This window comes from Arvicanthis niloticus, chromosome 1 (genome assembly GCF_011762505.2).
Source record: "Arvicanthis niloticus isolate mArvNil1 chromosome 1, mArvNil1.pat.X, whole genome shotgun sequence".
In the NCBI taxonomy this organism is placed as follows: domain Eukaryota; kingdom Metazoa; phylum Chordata; class Mammalia; order Rodentia; family Muridae; genus Arvicanthis; species Arvicanthis niloticus.
In genome coordinates, this window is record NC_047658.1 from 156,573,903 (window position 1) to 156,594,700 (window position 20,798).

The 20,798-nt window shown below is 39.8% G+C and overlaps 1 protein-coding gene across 6 annotated transcripts in view; it reads right to left on the bottom strand.

The window, feature by feature from the left end:
• The window catches only part of Sorcs1 (sortilin related VPS10 domain containing receptor 1), a 503,533-nt gene that overhangs the window by 154,846 nt on the left and 327,889 nt on the right, over nucleotides 1-20,798 (bottom strand). For all 6 annotated transcript variants that reach the window (XM_034507532.2, XM_076924054.1, XM_076924083.1 and 3 more), the window contains exon 5: nucleotides 9,323-9,396. In XM_034507532.2, the coding sequence (XP_034363423.1) occupies nucleotides 9,323-9,396 (74 nt within the window). The remainder of the gene's footprint in view (nucleotides 1-9,322; nucleotides 9,397-20,798) is intronic.

A 20,798-nucleotide genomic window follows, 5' to 3' on the forward strand; every position in this document is an offset into this window, starting at 1 on the left:
ACCCTGGAGCACATCTTGCCATGCCTGTGAAGCCTTGACACTTTTCTCTAAATTATGGGATTGCTTTGCTTAGAGGTGTTGATGTCTTAAGTGCCAGGGCCAACAATAAACAACATTGGGACAGGTCCATTTCCTCTTGTTATTCTACTTAGAGGAAGATAGATCCTGATAGACAGCAAAGTCCTGTTCTCATTTTAAAAAGTTCTTGGCATTCATTTCTCTAGCACTTTGTAGAAGAGATGCCTGCAAGTCATAGGAGGTCAGATGGAATGCCCTCTAAATTCTCCTCGAGTTCTGAGATTCTGATGGATAACCATGTCAGGATGGTTGCCTGACCTATCCTGACAAATTACCAACTGCTCAGTGCTATGTCTTTTCCACCCTCTCTTCTTCATGATTAGGTACTAAGACAGCCTCATCTAACCTTTCATAGAAAAAAAAAGTATCTTGGGCTACCTCACCCCCAAGTCCGTTTGTCAAGTCTACTCATCAAACTACTAGCTGGAAGCCTAGTTCCTCCAAGCTCCAAATCCTTATTTCTTGTTTCATTGAATACCTTTTAAACTAGTAGGTATCTCATGATGATTATAATGTAGTTAAGAAGATATTTTTTAGTGATTCACAAAATAATAGTATATGCTTATTTAGTTAAATTTTAGATTCGATGTTAATAGATGGTATGTGTGTGGTATTTGGCAGGCATTGTTCAGTGTAATATGCCTTTAATCAAGTCTCTTTCTCCCTCGTTCTCTGTCTCTGTCTCGTTCTCTGTCTCTGTCTCTCTCTCTCTCTCTCTCTCTCTCTCTCTCTCTCTCTCTCTCTCTGTCTCTCTCAATCTCTGTGTGTGTGTTTGACATTTCACTTAAACATCAGACAGCAGGGCCATTCAGATAAAAGGAAAAAAGTCCTTATATTATGCAGCCAAGCACACAACACGCACACAACACACACACACACACACACACACACACACACACACACACACACACACACACAAACCCTGGTTATTCTATACCTCAGGAAATAGAAAGAGAAGTGTGCCTCAAGGAGAAAGGAACAACATCTAGAAGTGGATAATGTGACATGCAAATGTTCTATCATTTATATACTTATAAATGCTTTACATCATTATATGAGGAGGAACCTCATGTCAGGTGGAAGCATACTTTTGTTTGTTTTACTGAGGAACACTTTGAAAAAAGAGTGGTATAGCCTATGCTGAAGAATTCCAGCAGAAGCATGGTGATTGTACCCAGCACCTAAGAGTGAATGGAGACTGAATGGTTAACCAGAACTACATGCAAAACCATGGGGAAATCCTTGAAGCCTTTGAGATTTCAGTGAGTTATGCTCACTATCATTATGTTAACTTCCTTTAATTTAATTACAAATCAGGATCCCAGAGTTATGGCCACCGCCTTCCTTTATTCCCTCTCATTCATGCCAATGCTTGGCACTTTGACATCAGAGGGATTCTTCATGGAAACCAGGAGTTGTGATTGAATCTCTATTGTGCAAAGATAGCGAAGCTGCTGCCTAGGGGGACAGAAAATCATCAAGATAAGGGGACAGGAATCAATGACGTCCATTAGTGAATGGAGGGTGCAGCAAAAGAAATGAGCTCGTACTGCACAAAGGCACATTCACTTTCATCTGTAAGGCAAACTTGCTAATCACAGGAAGAGATTAAGAAGTGAAGGAAGGTGCAAGAGGCTTGGGAAGCAGCACTCATGTTAAGATCATTAACTTCTAGAGAAGAGCTAAAACACCGGCCTCTCCAGAGTAATCAAACTGCTCTTATCTCCCTCTCCGAGTGCAGGTGTCGTTAATGTCCCAGCGTAGCGCCTGGGATGAGTCTCAGAACACCTTCCTCTGACTGCCCTATGCTCCTCGTTGAACTTCCCATGGTTCAGCTCACAGGGTGGGGCTCAGACACAAGAGAGGTAGTTACCACGGATGAGAGAGCAGGAAGAGATGAGAAAGTCTAAAGTCCAAAGAAAATGGTTTCAGATTGTTCTGATTTCCCCAGAATAACATACCAAAAGAAGTTATGAAGAGATAGCATTACCTTGCAGCCCTGTAGTGTGCATACTTACATGGATACATGTACACGTTCATTTTGCTGCAGCTAAGGTAGTATACAAGGGAGACGGATGTTGGGGATTGGTGCTAATGCTTTGATTTAATTGGGAATCTGCATGTCCAAATGCTGAAGGTCCTTGTCCTCAGTTGGCTTTGATCAATCAATAAAGATGCCAGCAGCCAATGGCTGGGCAAATGAAGATGGGATGGGACCCTTAGATTTGTGAGGCCTAGGCCATGGCAGAGGAAAGGAGGGAGGATTGCCATTGATCGGGAGAGAAGGATTCCACATAATAGGTGCAGGAGAGAAAGGCAGTCAGCCATGTAAGAATTCATGTAAGTGGCCAGCCAATGGTCACTTCCCTGGGGCAGCAGGGGAAGGTTTATGAGTCTCAGGAGTACCGAAGGTGGGGAGGGGGGGCAGTTATTTGCTAGCAGGGGAAGGTTTAAGAGTTCCCAACCTTTGAGCTAGTCATGGCATGTCAAAAATTAACTGGTGTGTGTGTGTGTGTCTGTGTCTTCCATTCTTGAATCCAGATAGTTCCTGGTTGGGTATACAAGTGCAACCCACTAGGAGCCAAAGCAGTGTGGCCCAAATAACCGTTATAGACAGAAACATATGAAAGGCAGAGTCTTGGCTTTGAGTTAATTTACCTCTTAGCAGGAGCAGGAAGGGGGAAATAAAAAAAAAGATGTATTTGAAGATTATACCAAATGTTTTACTCTCCAATAATAATACTATTTCATTTTTAGTTTGCAAAATAGAACTTTGCTAAAGAAAACTGGCATTTTGGCAAGCTTCCTTGGTTCCTACAGATAGTGAACCACAAATCTGAGATTAAACTTGGATATGTTGACCCAAAACAAACCTATGTTATTCTGACCAATGACACAAAGAAACCTGAACTACAGTACATGCTATGCTGTATAACATTTTGGGAAGAGATAGAAGTAACAACTAACTTTGAAGAACTAAGTAGAGAACCATGCAGAAGGCAGACAATACCCTAAGCTAAGTGTCAACATTCTCACCCAACTATGGGAAGGTTCACTGCAAGTCATCTGTGTATACACTTGGGCAGCCACGGATAAAGAGGAGAATCCTGAATTGGGATAAGAGTCCAGGCATATAGAAAACATGATGTAGGAAGTCTAAGATTAAAAGCTTTAGTGATTCATAGCATCATGGAGATGATGGGTATACTAGACATAGGGTGGCAGCCTGGGGTACCATAAGTATGTCCTTAGTCAGACATACCTAGTTTTAAATTTCATCACTATTATATACCAATGTATATCAAGGGGAAGTGAATAAATATTTATGAGACTTGGCATTTCTACTTACCTTTCTATTTGTTGCTCATCTGAAACAAGTATTAAAACATCGACGCATGAGGAGTATCTTTTATGGATACATTTCTATCACCCTCTCCTCTTTCCTTGCTAAAAGCTGTAAGGCAATTCTGCCTCATGGCTGTTCTTCACTCTCTGGTCATGTTGCTTTGCTAACATTGATTCTATCCCCAGGTATCACTAGAAACTTGTTTCCTAATCAGGCCCATAAGATTAAATTCCGGGAATTTGGTTGGATGGAGCATTTTATTAGGAGACACAAGCTGTCCAGAGGGGACTTTGAAGACAGAGACTGCACTGTGTGGAGGGGAAGGTGGGCCTGACAGAGAGAGAACATGATCTGATCCATTTAATAAGCCTGTTGATCTCAAGGAACATACAGTTAGACCCTCTGTTGTTTCAGACCCATGAATAAACATCTGTTGCTTTATTACTTATGCAGGCTGCATCTTTTATTATATCTTGACAGTTTTGATTAATTTATACAATTAATGCAAATACTTAATAAGCCTCAAATGCAGTCAACATACAACAAATAGGATTTGTTGTTTATTGTCTAAGACTGGCAAAGAGTGTCAATCATACTTATTTCCCTAAACTATGGGAAGCAATGGGACTATTGTTATAATTTAGGACACACTGTGTACGGTTTATCTTTTACTGTTGACTCTGAGGAATAAACTCAAGTTCTCAGGTTTGAATGGTAAGTGCTTTTACCCACTGATCCATCTCGTTGACCTAAAGGCTAATTTTTACCATCTCTAAATTGTCATGTTAGTTTATCATAGAAAGTTGACAATCACTATTCAGCTGACCCTGTTATATACAGGAACTGTTAAAGACAGTTCCTGTATATAAACAAACATTACAAAGTAATCTCAAATAAATTTTCAGTTAAGTGGAATTTTCTTAAGAATGTTTTTTAAACTTAGTGAATTATTTCATCTCTTGTAATAAAAAGTGTTCTCCGGGTTTTAAATCCCAAACTTTACACAGTCACAAACCAAATTTTTCAACTTTTATAAATCATTTGGCTATGAATACAAATGTATTCTTAAGGCACTTGGGTATAATGTCTCCAACTCTATGATGTTCTTCAGTGTTTAATACATAAACCTGGTTCTTTCTAAATTATTAGATTACCATGAAGAATATACAATTTTACAAATCTAACAATATTCAGTCTTATTGTGGGATAAAGATGACAAACACATTTTTTTTTTTTTTTTTTTTTTTTTACTTTGAGGTTAACTGTTAGTACCTAAACCAAGAGCATAAAGCCAGATACATTTAAGTTTCAAGGCTCTTATGTGATTGTTCTGGTTGGTAACTTACACAGCTTTTCTCTTTCATTAAAATGGTATAAGAGCTACTACCCCACATTGGTGCCATGACAAGCAAGGGCCATTGTTTACTGGGTGCCTAGACCATTACAGGTATCAAATACAAAGCTAGGTGCCTAAATACAAAGCTGTTCATGGCATTGCAGTGATACCCTGACCTCCATCAATATTTTTTCCCTAAATGAGAATCCATCCTTTCTTCTTTAATATGAAATCTTTAAGAGATTTTATTTTCTCCATTATGTCACATCTCTGTTTGGCTATGAATCACGTCATTTGATTGAATCCAGTTCAGTTTCCAGGGTAAATGACTGACCTTCATGTATAGAAAATATGTCACCTTTATGTCTATATTCATAGTCAGGCCATTTTTGATCCCTGAAAACAGAGAACATTTAGGGCAGCCTATGGAACTACCAAACTATTAGGCTGTAAGCCTAAAAATGCGAGTGTCCATTCTGTGTCCCAAAATGAAGAAGGCCATTCTAAGACTAAAACCAGCACCTGTGAAATAAAGACAACATATACAAAATCAGCCCATTGTAGATGATTCTGTTACTGTCAGTGGGCTCTGCAGATAATTCTCAGGAATACACAAATGACTTCACTTCCCACAATCCCTTTCTTAGTAGATTGTAAAGCTTGAACTCATAGTGTCCCCCACAATGACATGGATTTCTCACATAGGAAATGGCGTATTTATGACTGTCCTCAGCTAAATAAGAAGAAAGGCTAATTCATTAAAAGCAGAACTGTGCTTAGACATGTTTTATATGAGGTCTTAAATCACTTCTGGAAGAAATATAAAATCTTGGAATGAAAGTTGCTATTTATAGTCGTTATGGCAGTATTGATAGCAATCACTAGTTAAGGTAAGAATAAGATGTTGCTTCCCATAATTATTTACAATTGGCATTGATTGCTTCCAGAGGTGGTGTGACTATTGCCTCTCACAGATAATTCTCAAGATATCTTGATGATGTGGTAAACCTATGATTTTTATCTTCATGTTCCACACCCCTGTGGAAAGCCCTATGTTATTACCCACAGTCATTAAATGATTCAATTTAACACTGGAGAAAACTACCTGAGAACTAGTCACACCCTCCCCCTGGGCTGTAGCAGCAGTGATTAAAGCACATTTCTTTTAATTAAAGCTGAATGAAAACTCCTCAACAGTTTGCTGGTTTCTATGTAATTTAAAGCAACTAGTCTCCAGGAGTGAATATAATAAGACACATTACTTTGATTGGCAGATTTCTTGCTGGACTCAAGAAGTGGCTCAGTGTCAGAACACAGACCATGTAGCCACAGATCAAGACATTTCTACAGGAGCTGTGGAGCTGTGCATCTCACAGGATGCTGTTGTTCTCTCTGGCAATACCAAGGAAGCTGATACTCGTGTGGGCCAAATGCCAAATATGTTTGGAAAGATACAAAGACAGACACTACAGTCAAGAGGCCTGTGAACTGTGACTACTCATCTGTCTAAGGCATTAAATTTTCAGCTCTGTGGTGAGCAGCAGAGGCAATAGCATTCATGCATGGGGTAGAAGTGGACTTTGGAGATACTCATCACTGGAATAATGACCTTTTTACTTTCCAGCTATGTGGCCTTGGTCTAATTACTTAACCATTCTTTGTCTTCCACTTCTCTTGTTAACAATGCTAATGAGGAGCTTCCCTCAGAAAATTGTTTTGAGAATTAAAGAGCTTTAACTTTAAATAACACTTCCACACTGCTAATGCATGATTGGGAAAGATGTGTTCTTATGTTCAAAAAAAAAAAAAAAAAAAAAAAAAAGACAATACAGTGGACAGGCAAGCTAGAATTCACAAACAATATTGGGCAGTGCATTTGAAAGGTGATGATTTTGTGGCAGAGTGGTACAGCAGATGTGCCATTTAATGTCCTAGTGTACACACACACACACACACACACACACACACACAAAGGTACACATCACAGAAACAAAACAACAAAAAAAAAAAAAAAGAAGAAGAAAAGAAAGAAAAGGAAGTGGTCTCACTCCACGTAGGCATTTCTAGATTGCTTGTCTGGGCTTTTCAAGTCTCTCTCTCCTCACCTGATCCTTGTCCTCTTCCTCCATCCCTTCTCCTCCTCACCCTTCCTCTGAGACACTATTTTACTTGTAGCTCTTCTAGCATGAAACTTATGATGATCAGCTTCCTTCGTGTTGCAAGCACAGACACTTATCACCATACAAGGTTTATGCAGTGCTGAGGACTGGACTCAGGGCATTGTGTATTCTAAGCAAGCAGTCTAACTGAGCCAAATCCCCAGCCTCTATAAGAGCTTTGTAAAACATCCCTAGGGCTAAGCCTTGGTATTAGATAGCTAATTAGAGGACTCAACTCTGGGGAAGACTCATTCTCCCTCACTACCAAGTGCCACTAAGTGAACTCAGCATGGTGCACTTATATATGCACTTATATAATAATTAAAGTAAAAGGTCATGACGTCATGAATTTAAGGGAGAGTGGGAAGTGATAGGAGGAGTTTGAGGGAGGATAGGGAGGACATGTAAATACTCTATGCATATATGAAATGTTTAAAAAAAGAAAGGTAATTTCTCTAACAAAGCTCTCTAGCTTTCAAAAACCACAAATACTTTAATGAAGTATTTGAAATTTTGAAGTGCGAGTGCTGGATGTGGTAGCACCCATATATAATTCCAGTGCTTGTGAGGTAGAGGCAAAAGGATTGTGAGTTCAAGGCCAGCCACATACACATAAAGATTGTAAGGATACTCTGGCTTTCAGGAGACCTTATCTAACCAAATAAAGACACACACACACACACACACACAAACACACAGCAACAGGTAAACACATGCTTCTCTTTGAAGTAAGTGTAGCAGTGAGGGAAGCAGAGAGGCACTGGGCAGCTGGAATCAAGCAGCAGACTGTTCCTCCATCATGCCATTCCAATGGGATTTCAGAAGGGACATCAAGATAATAGATACTTTTACAGCCCTTGCTGTAGAGCTCAATGACTCCTAAATGCCACTGTCCTAGTGATTCTAGATTGTTTAAATAAGGAATACATAAAGTCTCCTGTGAGTTAATTTCCTTAACTCTATTTTAAAAGCAAAAGCCTGGAACCAGGGTGGGTGTCACTTCAATTGGCAGTTCTGGATCAACTAGGATTTGCTCTTCTAGGTGAGGATACACATTGTAACACTCTCGAAAAATAAAATATCAAAATCACACTAAAATGTTCCAAACCTTGTCCTTGGACTCGGGGTTGAAAACACAAAAACCAAAATTACCTTTTGTCACTTGGTTGATTTTCAAATTGAATCGCCTATTGCCATGGAGAAGGCTACCTATTAAAGAATTAGGAGCATGGTGAAGGAAACCAAGGTTATGATTTTCTTGGCTTTATTTCTGTTCTATATTCTTCTGCCTCCTCCTTCCTCTCTATTATTTCTTTTTCAAATGAATAATGTTTTATAACATATGGTTTACTATTTACATTCAATAGACATTATTTATCTCTATGTGAATTCTTATAGTAAGCTTATTTGTAACTATTTAAAATATGAGGGCATGTGCATAATTTCAGTACACTATAAAAAAAGGTATAGGACAGTGTCCGCCACTAACACTCACGCAAATATAAATATGTCTGTCATCTATATCTATACTGGAAGGTTATGTGCTGATGGTCTATGCTCCTCCTAACATAAAAATTAAAGCCTTAAACTGAAGTGATTGCATTTGGAGCTGGGCCTTTGGAAGATAATTCAGTTTATAAGAGATCATGAGAGGGACGTGACCACAGCTTAATTTGTGTCCTTGTGACAATGAAAAGGGAGATCGGGACCCTTCTTTTTTCCACAAAGGTACAGCCATGTTCAGGTCAAGAGGAGAGCCCACACCTCCTCTTGGTACATCAATCTGATGGTACCTTCACCTGGATCTTCCCAGTCTTCAAGATCTCACATAGACACATCGACTATTTATGCCACCAATCCAGAAAATCCTGTCACAACACCCTGAGCAGAGTATGACCCTGTACGTATATGTGTTTGACAATTCACAGAACATAGCTGGCATGCCAAGGGAGAGAACAGGGGTACTGGTTGTATCAAATAAGATAAGAAGAAGGCCTAGAAGACCTGACATAAGGAAGGGAGACAAGATCTGCTGATAAACTAAGATTTCCTTCTTTATACTAAAAACCTTTATTTGAATATGTAATATATATATATATACATATATATGTGTGTGTATATATATATATATATATATATATATATATATATAATGTAAAATGCCTTAATCAATAAAAGTTATGGTGCCATAAAAAAGTCTGTATCCAAGGTTCATCTAAATATCCCAAAGCAATACTTACAAAGGACCTGAAGTTCACTATAATATTAGTGATACATTATGGGTTTTTGGAAGAATAGTGACACAACTTTTAAGAGCATCTGAAAGTGTTCGTTATTCCAGGGTCCCGTCCTATACTAGGGCAGGTGATGATATCTTAGGCCAAAACATGGAGTCACACTTACCAGTAGAACCTATTTGGTACCACTGATTCCTGGATAAGCTGCCATCTTCTGCCAAACTCAGCAGAGCTGTATAACTGGAGAGAGGGAGAGAGAGAAGACAGGTCAGAATCAGGGCCCTTGTACTTGTTCTTCCATTCATCAGGAGCAGCACCTGGCATTTCCAGGTAAGGGCATCACCTCTGTTTTACATGTCAATCCTGCAAGTCAGATATTAACATGTCACTTTAAAAGTTATAGAGACTGGCATTCGGAATGATACGAGGTGCTGCCAATCACACATCCAGTAAATAGTGAAGTGAACTGGGAGGCATAGCATCCTCTGCCTGGTGGCAATGTCTTCTGTTCCCCTTGATACCATAGACAACATGGGATGGGTAGCATCTAGGGTAAAATCAGTACTTAGTTTCTGAAGAGCCCATTGTGATACCTGATCTTGATGGAAACTGTGAGATGCTTGAAGCAACCCAAGATGAAGAAATACAGAGGCTACTTCTAGAATTCTGGAGAAACAAATGTCTAAAGAGATAACAGGACTCAAATTGGCAAAACCACATTTCTTACAAAGGGGTGAGCAAGGAATCAAAGCTGTGAGACAGGTGATGACAACATACAAATAAACATGGCCTATCTCTGTAAGTGTGGATGAACATGTCATGGGAAACCAAATATCGAGTTAAGATATTCAATCCCAGATGCAATGAGATAGCGCTAGTCTTTATTGGTTTTTTTTTTCTTTTTATTGAAAACAAATTCTTTTCTCATAGAATATATCCTGACTATAATTCCCCCTTTCTTTCTCCTCCTCCTAATTCCTCCGCCCACCTCCCCTCCCCTCAGAATCTACTCCTTTCAGTCTCTCATTGGAAAAGAAGAGGCTTGGGTAGGAGAGATGGCTCAGCAGTTAAGAACACTGACTGCTCTTCCAAAGGTCCTGAGTTCAATTCTCAGCCATCACATGGTGGTTCACAACCATCTGCAGTGGGATTTGATGCTCTTTTGTGGTTTACATGAAGACAGGCCACTCATATACATACATACATATATATATATATATATATATATATATATATATATAGAGAGAGAGAGAGAGAGAGAGAGAGAGAGAGAGAGAGAGAGAAAGAAAGAAGAGGCTCCTAAGAGATAACAACCAATGACAAAATAAAATAAAACAAAAACTATAATATCAAAGTTGGACCTTGTAGCCCAACAAGAGGAAAGAGTCCCAAGAAGCCCCGTGCCTTCTGATTTAGACTCTGCAAGTTCATGTACATCTTGCTTAGATGATTCAGAAGGCCTTGTTCTCCTGGTGTCCTCCATCCCTTCTGGAGCTTAAACACTTTCCACCTCATCTTAGGTTCACTGAGCAATGAGGGGAGAGATTTCATGGAGACATCCCACTTAGACTCTTTCTCTCTGTGCAATATCTAGCTGTTGGTGTCTGCAGCTGTTCAATCTGCTGCCAGTGTAAGCCTCTCTGATGATGGCTGAACAAGGCACTGACCTAACTCCAACCCTAAGTCTTAGTTTTCCCTAAGTCTCTGAAATAGCTAGTCTCTGGTTGTTGGTTACCCAAGCAGTGCCAGGTATAAGTTCCTTCTCGTGGAGTGTGCCTTAAGTCAAATGAGACATCTCCTGAATTCCACAAGTTCCTCTAATCTTTTCAAGAACAAAGACAGAAAACTCAGTTTAGAAAATCTTAGTCTACATAGACCAAGCTCTTAGTATAACCCAGATCAAGTTTTTAGTACCATCTAATCATTATCTATGTTATTTCATTTACCCCTTGTTCCTTTATCCCTGAGATGTGTAAAGTTCTTGTGGCCACTTTATAGATGGCCATATCAGTGGTAACATTCCACACTGCCATATTCTCCAAGGGCAACTGCACTGTGAATTTCTTCTGACCCCAAAGATGTCTTTTATTTCTTTCTCTTATGACTTCCACTTCATTTCTACTTCTCAATCCTCTTCTAGTAATCTCTATCTCATCTTGGGAACCTGTGTACCCAACTATTATCTTATGGAAGTCTGAAGAGCCTTTTTTCCCCCCTCTAGGTACCTGGTGTCCAGAGCAGTCAACTACTGATTTGGAAAACATCATTTGGTAAATCTACTTCTTGCCCTGTGCCTGGCGTAAAATACACCCGACTATCAACATCTTTTCTCTGCATTTGTCATCTCTCACGTTGAGTGGATGGTGAGTCACTGAGCTGCATAGAGGCAGCACCTGCCTACTATTCTTTTTTCAGCCACACAAACTGTACAATCAAAAAAAGGTCAAATGAATCACCAGGTGACTCATCAAAGCTGTTGATGCACCAAGAATGGCCAAAGAACAAATTACCTCAATTGAGTATTTACTGCTCCTTGAAAGAACCCCGTTATGACACTGTTCACTTAGCCAAAACACATCCTGCAATCCAGAGAGGCAGAGATGGCTGGGTGTTAAAGCAAGCCACTCCCTGGCTCCACTGTATAGTATTTGATCCTCCAATAAAGAAGAGTATGACATTTTGTTTCAAAGTCTTGCTTTATTGCTCTACTTTTACCCTTCTTTGCCGAAGTTAGAATGTTGAGTGCCCCTAATAAGCTCATGTGTAAAACACAGGGTTTCTCAGTGACACTGGTGGGAGGTAATGGAACCTTTGAACAGAGAAGCATTGTAGGAAGACCATTAGTCACTGTGGACATATCCTAAATGTCACCATGAGATCTGAGTACCCTCTTCATTTCTTTTTGTGCTGTTGGGCCATAAAGTTGGGCCTCTCTCAGTCATATTCTTTCCTCCCATGACGTGCTGACACACCACTGACTCAACCCTATGAGTCAAATAGTCTTTTCTCTTAATAAATTTATTAACTCAGGTATTTTATTATGGAGGTAATCCATGTTTTCTGCCATGGTAGGTAGAAAACATGGTTTCTGGGTGCACTACTTGCTTTACACACACATGCACACACACACACACACACACACACACACAGTTCTGTGTAGGATTGTGCAAATGTTAGTACTTGTAAAGAAGTATGAGCATGTGTGTACCATGGTGCATACATATAGGTCAGAAAGAAGTCTTGGGTATCAGTCCTTCGCCATTGCTGCTATTCTGCTTCAGGACTTTTGTCCTGGGTGCTGACCATCCCCTATTGCTCACCTCCAAAGACATTTTTCCCCTGCATACCTAGTTTTCCCCAGATTTATTCTCCAAATGCCTGTGATCCAACAGTGCAGTTACCGCTCCAACGTCTGTATTTAGCTGTTTTAGTAGTCTCCATAAATGCTTTCTAACCATTAAAAAAATGGAATTCTTACAAAAAAAAAAAAAAAAAAAAAAAAAAAAAAAAAAAAAAACCACCTTGGAAAAAAAAGAAGGGCCAGGCCATGTATTGGAAGGGACAGGAGAGAAGTACAGAGGGTCAGGAAATTGAATAGAACCATGTAGCGTTGCGAGGGTGAGGAACTGGGGGTAGCCACTAGAAAGACCCAGATTCCAGGGAAGCAGGAGGCTCCCAGGGGTCAATGGTGATGAAATTAGCTGACATACCTAACAAAGAGGAGATAGACCCTGTGGAGTCCACCTCCAGAAGATAGGCATGCCCTCCCCCAGTTGAGGGATCAGGACACCCATTCATCTCAAAAATCTTAACCAAGAAATGTTCCTGTCCATAGGAATGAGAAGCACAAAAAATGGAACAAAGACTGAGGGGAAGGCCAACCAGAGACTATCCACCTAGGCAACCATTTGATCTGTAGACACCAACCCCCCACACTATTGCTGATGTCAGGAAGCACTTGCTGATAGGAGACTGGTATAGTTGTTCCCTGAGAGGTTCTACCAGTACCTGACCAATATAGATGCAAAACTCACAGCCAACCATTGGACTGAGCCTGAGACCACAATGGAAGAGCTAGGACAATGACTGAAAGAGCTGAAGGGGAATGCAACTCAATAGGAAGAACAATATCAACTAATTGGACCACCCAGAGCTTCCAGGGATGAAACTGCCAATCAAAGAGTACACATAAAGGGACCCATGGCTCCAGATACATATGTAGCAGAGGATGGTCTTATCTGCCGTCAGTGGGAGGGGGCCCTTGGTCCTGTGGAGGCTTGATGCCCCAGCAGAGTGGGATGCTAGGGCAGTGAGGCAGGAGTGGGTGAGTGGCAGAAAGAACACCCTCACATTGGCAAAATGCAAAGGTGAGGTGGGCTCTTGTGGAGAGGGCAAAACTGTGGAGGGGTAACCAGGAAGAGGAAATATCATTTGAAATGTAAAGGAATAAAATGATTTAAAAAGAAAGAAAGAAAATGTCAAAAAAAAAAAAAAAACAAAAAAACAAAACAAAAAAAAAACAACAACAACAAAAAAAAAAAACCCTTGAGATTTCTAAAAATATTCTTCAACTTTTTAAAGTGTCAGAAAAGTTTTCAAAGGTCACCAGACCTAAATTTCTGTATCTATAATCGCCTAGGACATAGTAGAAGATCAAGGTAAAATGTATTTATTTTTTACAGTGAAGTCCCCTTATCATGAATATGCATAATATAAATAGCTCAGGTTTCAATGCATAGACAGTGCTAATCTGCATAGGAGAATCTACCTTATTTTCATGGATATACATTTCAAGGCCAGTATCGTCAAAGAAAATTGTCTCTAACTATCAGGCACATTTGAAAGTTCTAAGGATTTTCATGTGACTTCTTGCAAGTTTAACCTAGAGAAAGCTACCTTACAAACTGTGAATACAACTTTAATCATTTTCTCCCTAGGAAGTTAATTGTCCAGTCTGGTATTACAGCAAGAAAGAAAGAAAACACCAACTCTCAGACATTCATGTTAATACGTTAATTAAACCCGCGGAGTCTGACAGCATACTTCTGAGTAAAGAAGGGAGCAGACCAGTATCAAAGCATCCTATGCACTGACCAGGCTCAGCTGCAAATGCCAGGGCTTTTCCTGAAGAAGTTCGTGCTCCTTCATAAAGCACATAGTGTTGCCATCACCTAGATAAGATTTATTTCCCTCCCTGTCTGTCTCCAGCTCCAATGTTTCGTAGACTGTCAGAACACTGAACTGAGAAGTATCAGTACTACCTGTCACAGCAGCAGCTTTTTCCAACAATGCCAACCCTCCAGAAAAAAAAAAAAAAAAAAAAAAAAAAAAAAAAAAAAAAAAAAAGAGGGAGGGGTGATCAGGAAAAGAAAGAAAGAGAACTTGAGCTACTTTTAGGAGGGTAAAGTTCATCTACTAACCCTCTGTCACGAATTCTGATATAATGCCTATGTCATCTCTGACTTGATTCTACTAACTGTATGAAATGAAGTCTGGAGAAAAAGTAGAAGGAGCAGAAATGTCTATTGGATAGGAGGGTGGTAGTCTGGTTAACTAAGAATGCAAGGCAGAAACCCTTTCCTGGCTATAAACACTGTACAATGTCTGTGACAACTTCCCTGCTTTAGCAAGCATAACTTAATGATTACAAGCCCATCCTTTCCCCATACTCAGAAGCTGTGAGACTTCTAGGCCTGTGAGCTAGTCTAGGCCTGTCAACACTTCTCTTTCCTGTCCCACGCTTATCCTGAGGGCTTAGGGGAAAAAATTCGCACATTGGCTTGTTTGCACATCTGCTTTTGTCTGTTTGGGGAAAGGTGATGATAAAAAATGCATTTGACTGTAAAGGAAAGAGTAACAAAGGCTAGCTTTCTTGTGATCCGGAGCCAACTGTCAGGTATCTATGGTGTCATCCCGTGTAAGCCCCAGGATCTGTAAGGTGGATGACGAAGAGCAAGTGTGGTAGAGCAGACTGCCACAGGAGGACTCAAGAGCTTGACCATGAGAAAGAATGAGCTGCACTGGCTTTACAACAGTTTCGTAACACACATAAAACTGTGGCCAGTGAAGCAGAGGATAAGGGCAGCCACTTTATCCTGTCGTTTTCCATCTTACATATTAGCTCCGTGAAAATCAAGAGATTGCTCTCAGCTGGTAGAAAGAAAATTCAGCTTTCTTACATTGACACAAATGTTTGGAGTTATCATGATCCTGGAACGTCTTTCAGTATTCCTAAATTGGATGAGGCCATCTTCCATTTAAAATGAGTAGACAAGTGCACATTTGGGATTGTCTCTTGTCGCTATGAAAGTGGTGGAAAGGGGCCATCCCCATAGAAAGTGGTGGAAGGGGGCCATCCCCATAGAAAGTGGTGGAAAGACAAACCTACTGAAACTAAGAGTCATGATAAGACATTTTCAGCCCTTGGCTGATGGGATTAGATGGTGTTCATCACAAAGTCTCTCAGAGTGACTTCCACAGTCAGGGAGCTGTTCCTGAGCTCCTCCCACAAAGCTCTTCAGGGGGCTTAAGCTAGTGGCTTGCTTTCTGCTGTGGAGTCTTTTGGGGGACCCATGATTACTTCGTCTTTTTTACTATGCCCTTGATGTTTCAGAGGCAGGGGGCCTGCAAACTGCACTTTTTGAGAAGGCTGACAAAAAACTCTGCCAATTCTATTTATCTGCCTCATCCTGATACTACACCCAGGGGTGGCCTTGGTACAAAGCGCCCATCCACCTCTTAGTTCACCAGTTTCTGCTGTTGTTCTTTCATTCTTCAGCAAGACAGAGATGGCACCTCAAGGACTAAAAATAAATTCCTAATGCCTGGTCAGAGGAATTTCAAGTACTATTCTCCTGTCTTCATCATATTTAACAGGAAGAAAAGGAGTCCATCCTTGGGAACAGGCTTCAGAGGTAATGATGGTCTGGTTTTCTATGGTGCCAGAAGAACAAAGACTGAGCTACAGAGCAACACAAAGCAGGCAGTGTAGACATTTCTGACAAAGCATCACTGAGACCTTGGGAAGCTTAACCTTAGCTGGGTGGTACTAAGCATCTCCAGGGACAGAACCACAACTGCCACCCAAACTCCACCATCCTGCCTGAGCAGATGTTTCTCAAAGAATAGACTACATTCTCTGAGTTACTACAAACAATTTATGACATATTTGTTTAGAGAGTGCTATAGTAGTCTTTTCAGAGAAGAGGGAAGGATAGTAATTTATAAAATCTATAAAGGTGGGCCCTGGAGGGCAATTAAAATTGCTAAGCATTGAGGATGTTGAGGGAAGGGAATACTTCAGAAGAATGGGTGATATTGGAGATTCAAATGAGTGGCGAAGCTAAGAATGGTATTCCTGTGATTTGGTCAGTATCAAGTAACAGATATACTCTTACAGAACACACAAATTAAAATGAGATGGCAACTGGAACTACACATGGAATCTGACAAGTAGACACAATCACATAGGAACTTGTGGGAGCTAGTGGGGACTGGATCCAAATCTCAGCAGACTGAAAGGGACTAGAGCATCGAGGATAAGCCGTCAGGACTTTCTGATGAAGAGCGGTGGGAAGCGATGACACATGCTGCTGGCTCCATCAATCTCTCCTGTGGCAGGATTTATCAAATTTGTCGCTGGTCATTCCACAGCAGTCACTGAAATCTGTCAAAGCCCCTATGGTTGGGATTGACACTTTGAGTATTGGGGATTAGACATGGGAAACCGGAGCTGCCAAGGAAAGAAAGGTCAGTGTGTGACCATTCGTTATTATGATTTGGAGACATTTGTTATGCACTGAGATCTAAAGGTGCTTCACACACACACACACACAGAGAGAGAGAGAGAGAGAGAGAGAGAGAGAGAGAGAGAGAGAGAGCCTGTTGGAATTTGTACCTCAAAGATTCTTAAACACAGGGGTTGCATAGGACAGATAAGAACTGACTAAAATGTTGCAAAGGTATTGACTCTATTTGGAAGTACATGTAGCCACTAGATAGGGTGATTGTGTCTATTTAAATATTAATTCCAATTACTTGATTTGAAATTTCCATTTATGTTTCTTCCTGAGGTCAATTTCTTTCAAATCCTTAGGAACAGATAGATCAAACTGTTCTGGGTAGCAACTGCAAATGACAGGACAACCTGTTAAACAAGGTATCCTCATTGAACACAGGCCATCCTTGTTTGCATATGATGGCATTTCAGCTTGAGAATTTGTTTTATAAACAAGGATCAGGGTTGACATTTACTGAACTCCTTGGTTTCCACTTTAATCACCAGTTTTTAACTTGGATACTTAAATTATTTACATATTCATAAGATTAGACATCAGCCCTGACATTAGGAAATTTCAAGCATGTGGAAATCCTGCCAGATCAGCATGGTATATCATACAAAACTCAGTGCTTAGAAATAGACAAGTGCCTTTTGACTTAATTCAGCGCCTCCAGTAAATGCAATAGCATTAGGTAGATATCGGCTTTGTAAGTGTGCTTTGCAAACTTGTTATTGAGTTCTGAGATCCACCGGTTCTTTATTTTCACCTTATCCTTGACATTAAGAGGCTGCCCATTCTAGTAAAAATGAACTAGAATTACTGCGAATATCAATACTTTAATACCTAATGGTTTACTGTTGTTATAATCAATACTATTTCCCAAGCACTGTGTACTGGTTCATCTGGGGTCTATTCACTCTAATCATGTGCTTGCTTTCAAAGATCGACTATAGATCGACTATACCTTTATTAATATTATACCTTTATTAATTTTATTAATATTGACTATACCTTTAATATTTAGCACCTGTAAGAGATTGGGAATAAGACTGGATTCCTACATGCTGTTACATAGCCTTCTTCTGTTATGGCTTCAAAGCAAGTGATACAGAAATTGTGACATTTGCAGGGAAATAGATGCAAACAAAAAGCAATGATGTTAAGTGAAATAAGCCGGAAACAGGTGAACAAATGCTTCAAGGTGATCAGCCACTTGTACCAGGGGAAGCTGGGTAGGAGACCCAATAGCACTGTACAGAACAAAGGAAATCCCTTGAGCTTACAGAACATAGAGGAATAGGTCTTTCATAGATTAATTAAAGTACTAGAGCAAATATAAAGAAATATATAAATATTCTTATATAAATATAAAGATACAATGGCATAGGATACAAGTCCTGTTAACACACAAACCTTAGTGAGGGTATATGCTGGCTTTTTAGTTTAGGAAAGGGATTAGCTGGGATAATAGAAACAGAAGGAACACTACCCAATTCATTTTATGAAGCTACAATTATGCTTATACCTAAACCTCACAAAGACCCAACAAAGAAAGAACTTCAGACCAATTTTTCTTGCAAAAATACTCAATAAAAATCTTGCAAACTGAATCCAAGAACACATCAAAACGATCATCCATCATAATCAAGTAGGCTTCATCCCAGGGATGCAGGGATGGTTTAATATACAGAAATCTATCAACATAATCCACTACATAAACAAACTCAAAAAAACCCACATGATCATCTCACTAGATGCTGAAAGAGCATATGACAAAAATCCAACATACCTTCATGATAAAAGTCTTGGAAAGATCAGGAATTCAAGGCCCATACCTAAGCAAAGGAAAAGCAGACAGCAAACCAGTAGCCAACATCAAACTAAATGGAGAGAAACTTGAAGCAATCCCACTAAATACCAGGACTAGACAAGGCTGCCCACTCTTTCCCTACCTATTAAATATAGCACTCAAAGTCATAGCCAGAGCAATTAGACAACAAAAGGAGGTCAATGGGATGCAAATTGAAAAGAAAGAAGTCCAAATATCACTAATTGCAGATGATATAATAGTATACTTAAGTGACCCTAAATATTCCCACAGAGAACTCCTAAAACTTCAGCAAAGTGGCTAGATATAAAATTAATTCAAACAAATCAGTACCTTTCCTTTACTCAAAGGATAAACAGGTTGAGAAAAAAATAGGGAAATGACATCACTCACAATAGTCACAAATTATATAAAATACCTTGGTGTGACTCTACCCAAGAAAGTAAAAGATCTGTATGACAAGAAAGTCCCTGAAGAAAGAAATCGAAGATCTCAGAAGATGGAAAGATCTCTCATGCTCGTGGATTGGCAGGATTAATATAGTAAAAATGGCCATCTTGATGAAAGCAAGCTACAAATTCAATGCAATACCTATCAAAATTTCAACTCGATTCTTCATAGTTAGAAAGAGTAATTTGCAAATTCATCTGGAAAAACATAAAACCAAAGATAACAAAAACTATTCTCAACAATAAAAGAACTTCTGGGGGAATCACCATCCCTGACCTCAAGCTGTATTACAGAGCAATAATGATAAAAAAAACTGCATGGTATTGGTACAAAGACAGGCAGGTAGATCAATGGAACAGAATTTGAGGCCCAGAAATGAACCCACACACCTATGGTGTCTTGATCTTTGACAAAGGAGCTAAAACTATCCAGTGGAAAAAAGACAGTATTTTCAACAAAAAGTGCTGGTTCAACTGGTGGTCAGCATGTAGAAGAATGCAAATTGATCCATTCTTATCCCCTTGTACAATGCTCAAGTCCAAATGGATTAAGGACCTCCACATGAAAACAGATACACTGAAACTAATAGAAGAGAAAGTGGGGAAGAGCCTTGAACACATGGGCACAGGGGAAATTTTCCTGAACAGAACACCAGTGGCTTATGCTCTAAAATAAGGCAAAGGACACTGTTAATAGGACAAAATGTCAACCAACAGATTGGGAAAAGATGTTTACCAGCCCTACATCCAATGAAAGGTTAATATCCAGTATATACAAAGAACTCAAGAGTTAGATTCTAGAGAACCAAGTAATCCTGCTAAAAAATGGGGTACAGAAGTAAACAAAGAATTCTCAACTAAGGGATTCCGAATGGCTGAGAAGCACCTAAAGAAATGTTCAACATCCTTAGTCAGGGAAATGCAAATCAAAACAACCCTGAGATACCACCTCACACCAGTCAGAATGGCTAAGATCAAAAACTCAGGTGATAGTAGATGCTGGCGAGGATGTGGAGAAAGAGGAACACTCCCCCATTGTTGGTGGGATTGCAAGCTGGTACAACCACTCTGGAAATCAGTCTAGCACTTCCTCAGAAAATTGGACATAGCATTACCTGAGGACCCAGCTATACCACTCCTGGGCATATACCCAGAAGATGCTCTAACATACATCAAGAACATGTGCTCCACTATGTTCGGTGCAGTCTTATTTATAACAGTCTGAAGTTGGAAAGAACCCAGATGACCTTCAACAGGGGAATGGATACAGAAAATATGGTACATTTACACAATGGGATACTGCTCAGGTATTAAAAACAAGGACTTCATGAAATTCTTAAGCAAACAGATGGAACTAGAAAATATCATCCTGAGTGAGGTAACCCATTCACAAAATAACACACATGGTATGCACTCACTGATAAGTGGATATTAGCCCCAAAGCTATGAACACCCAGGATACAATTCACAAACCACATGAAGCTCAAGAAGATGGAAGACCAAAATGTGAATACTTCAGTCCTTTTTAGAAGGGGGAGCAAAATACTTATGGGAGGAGATACAAAGACAAAGTAAGGAGGAGAG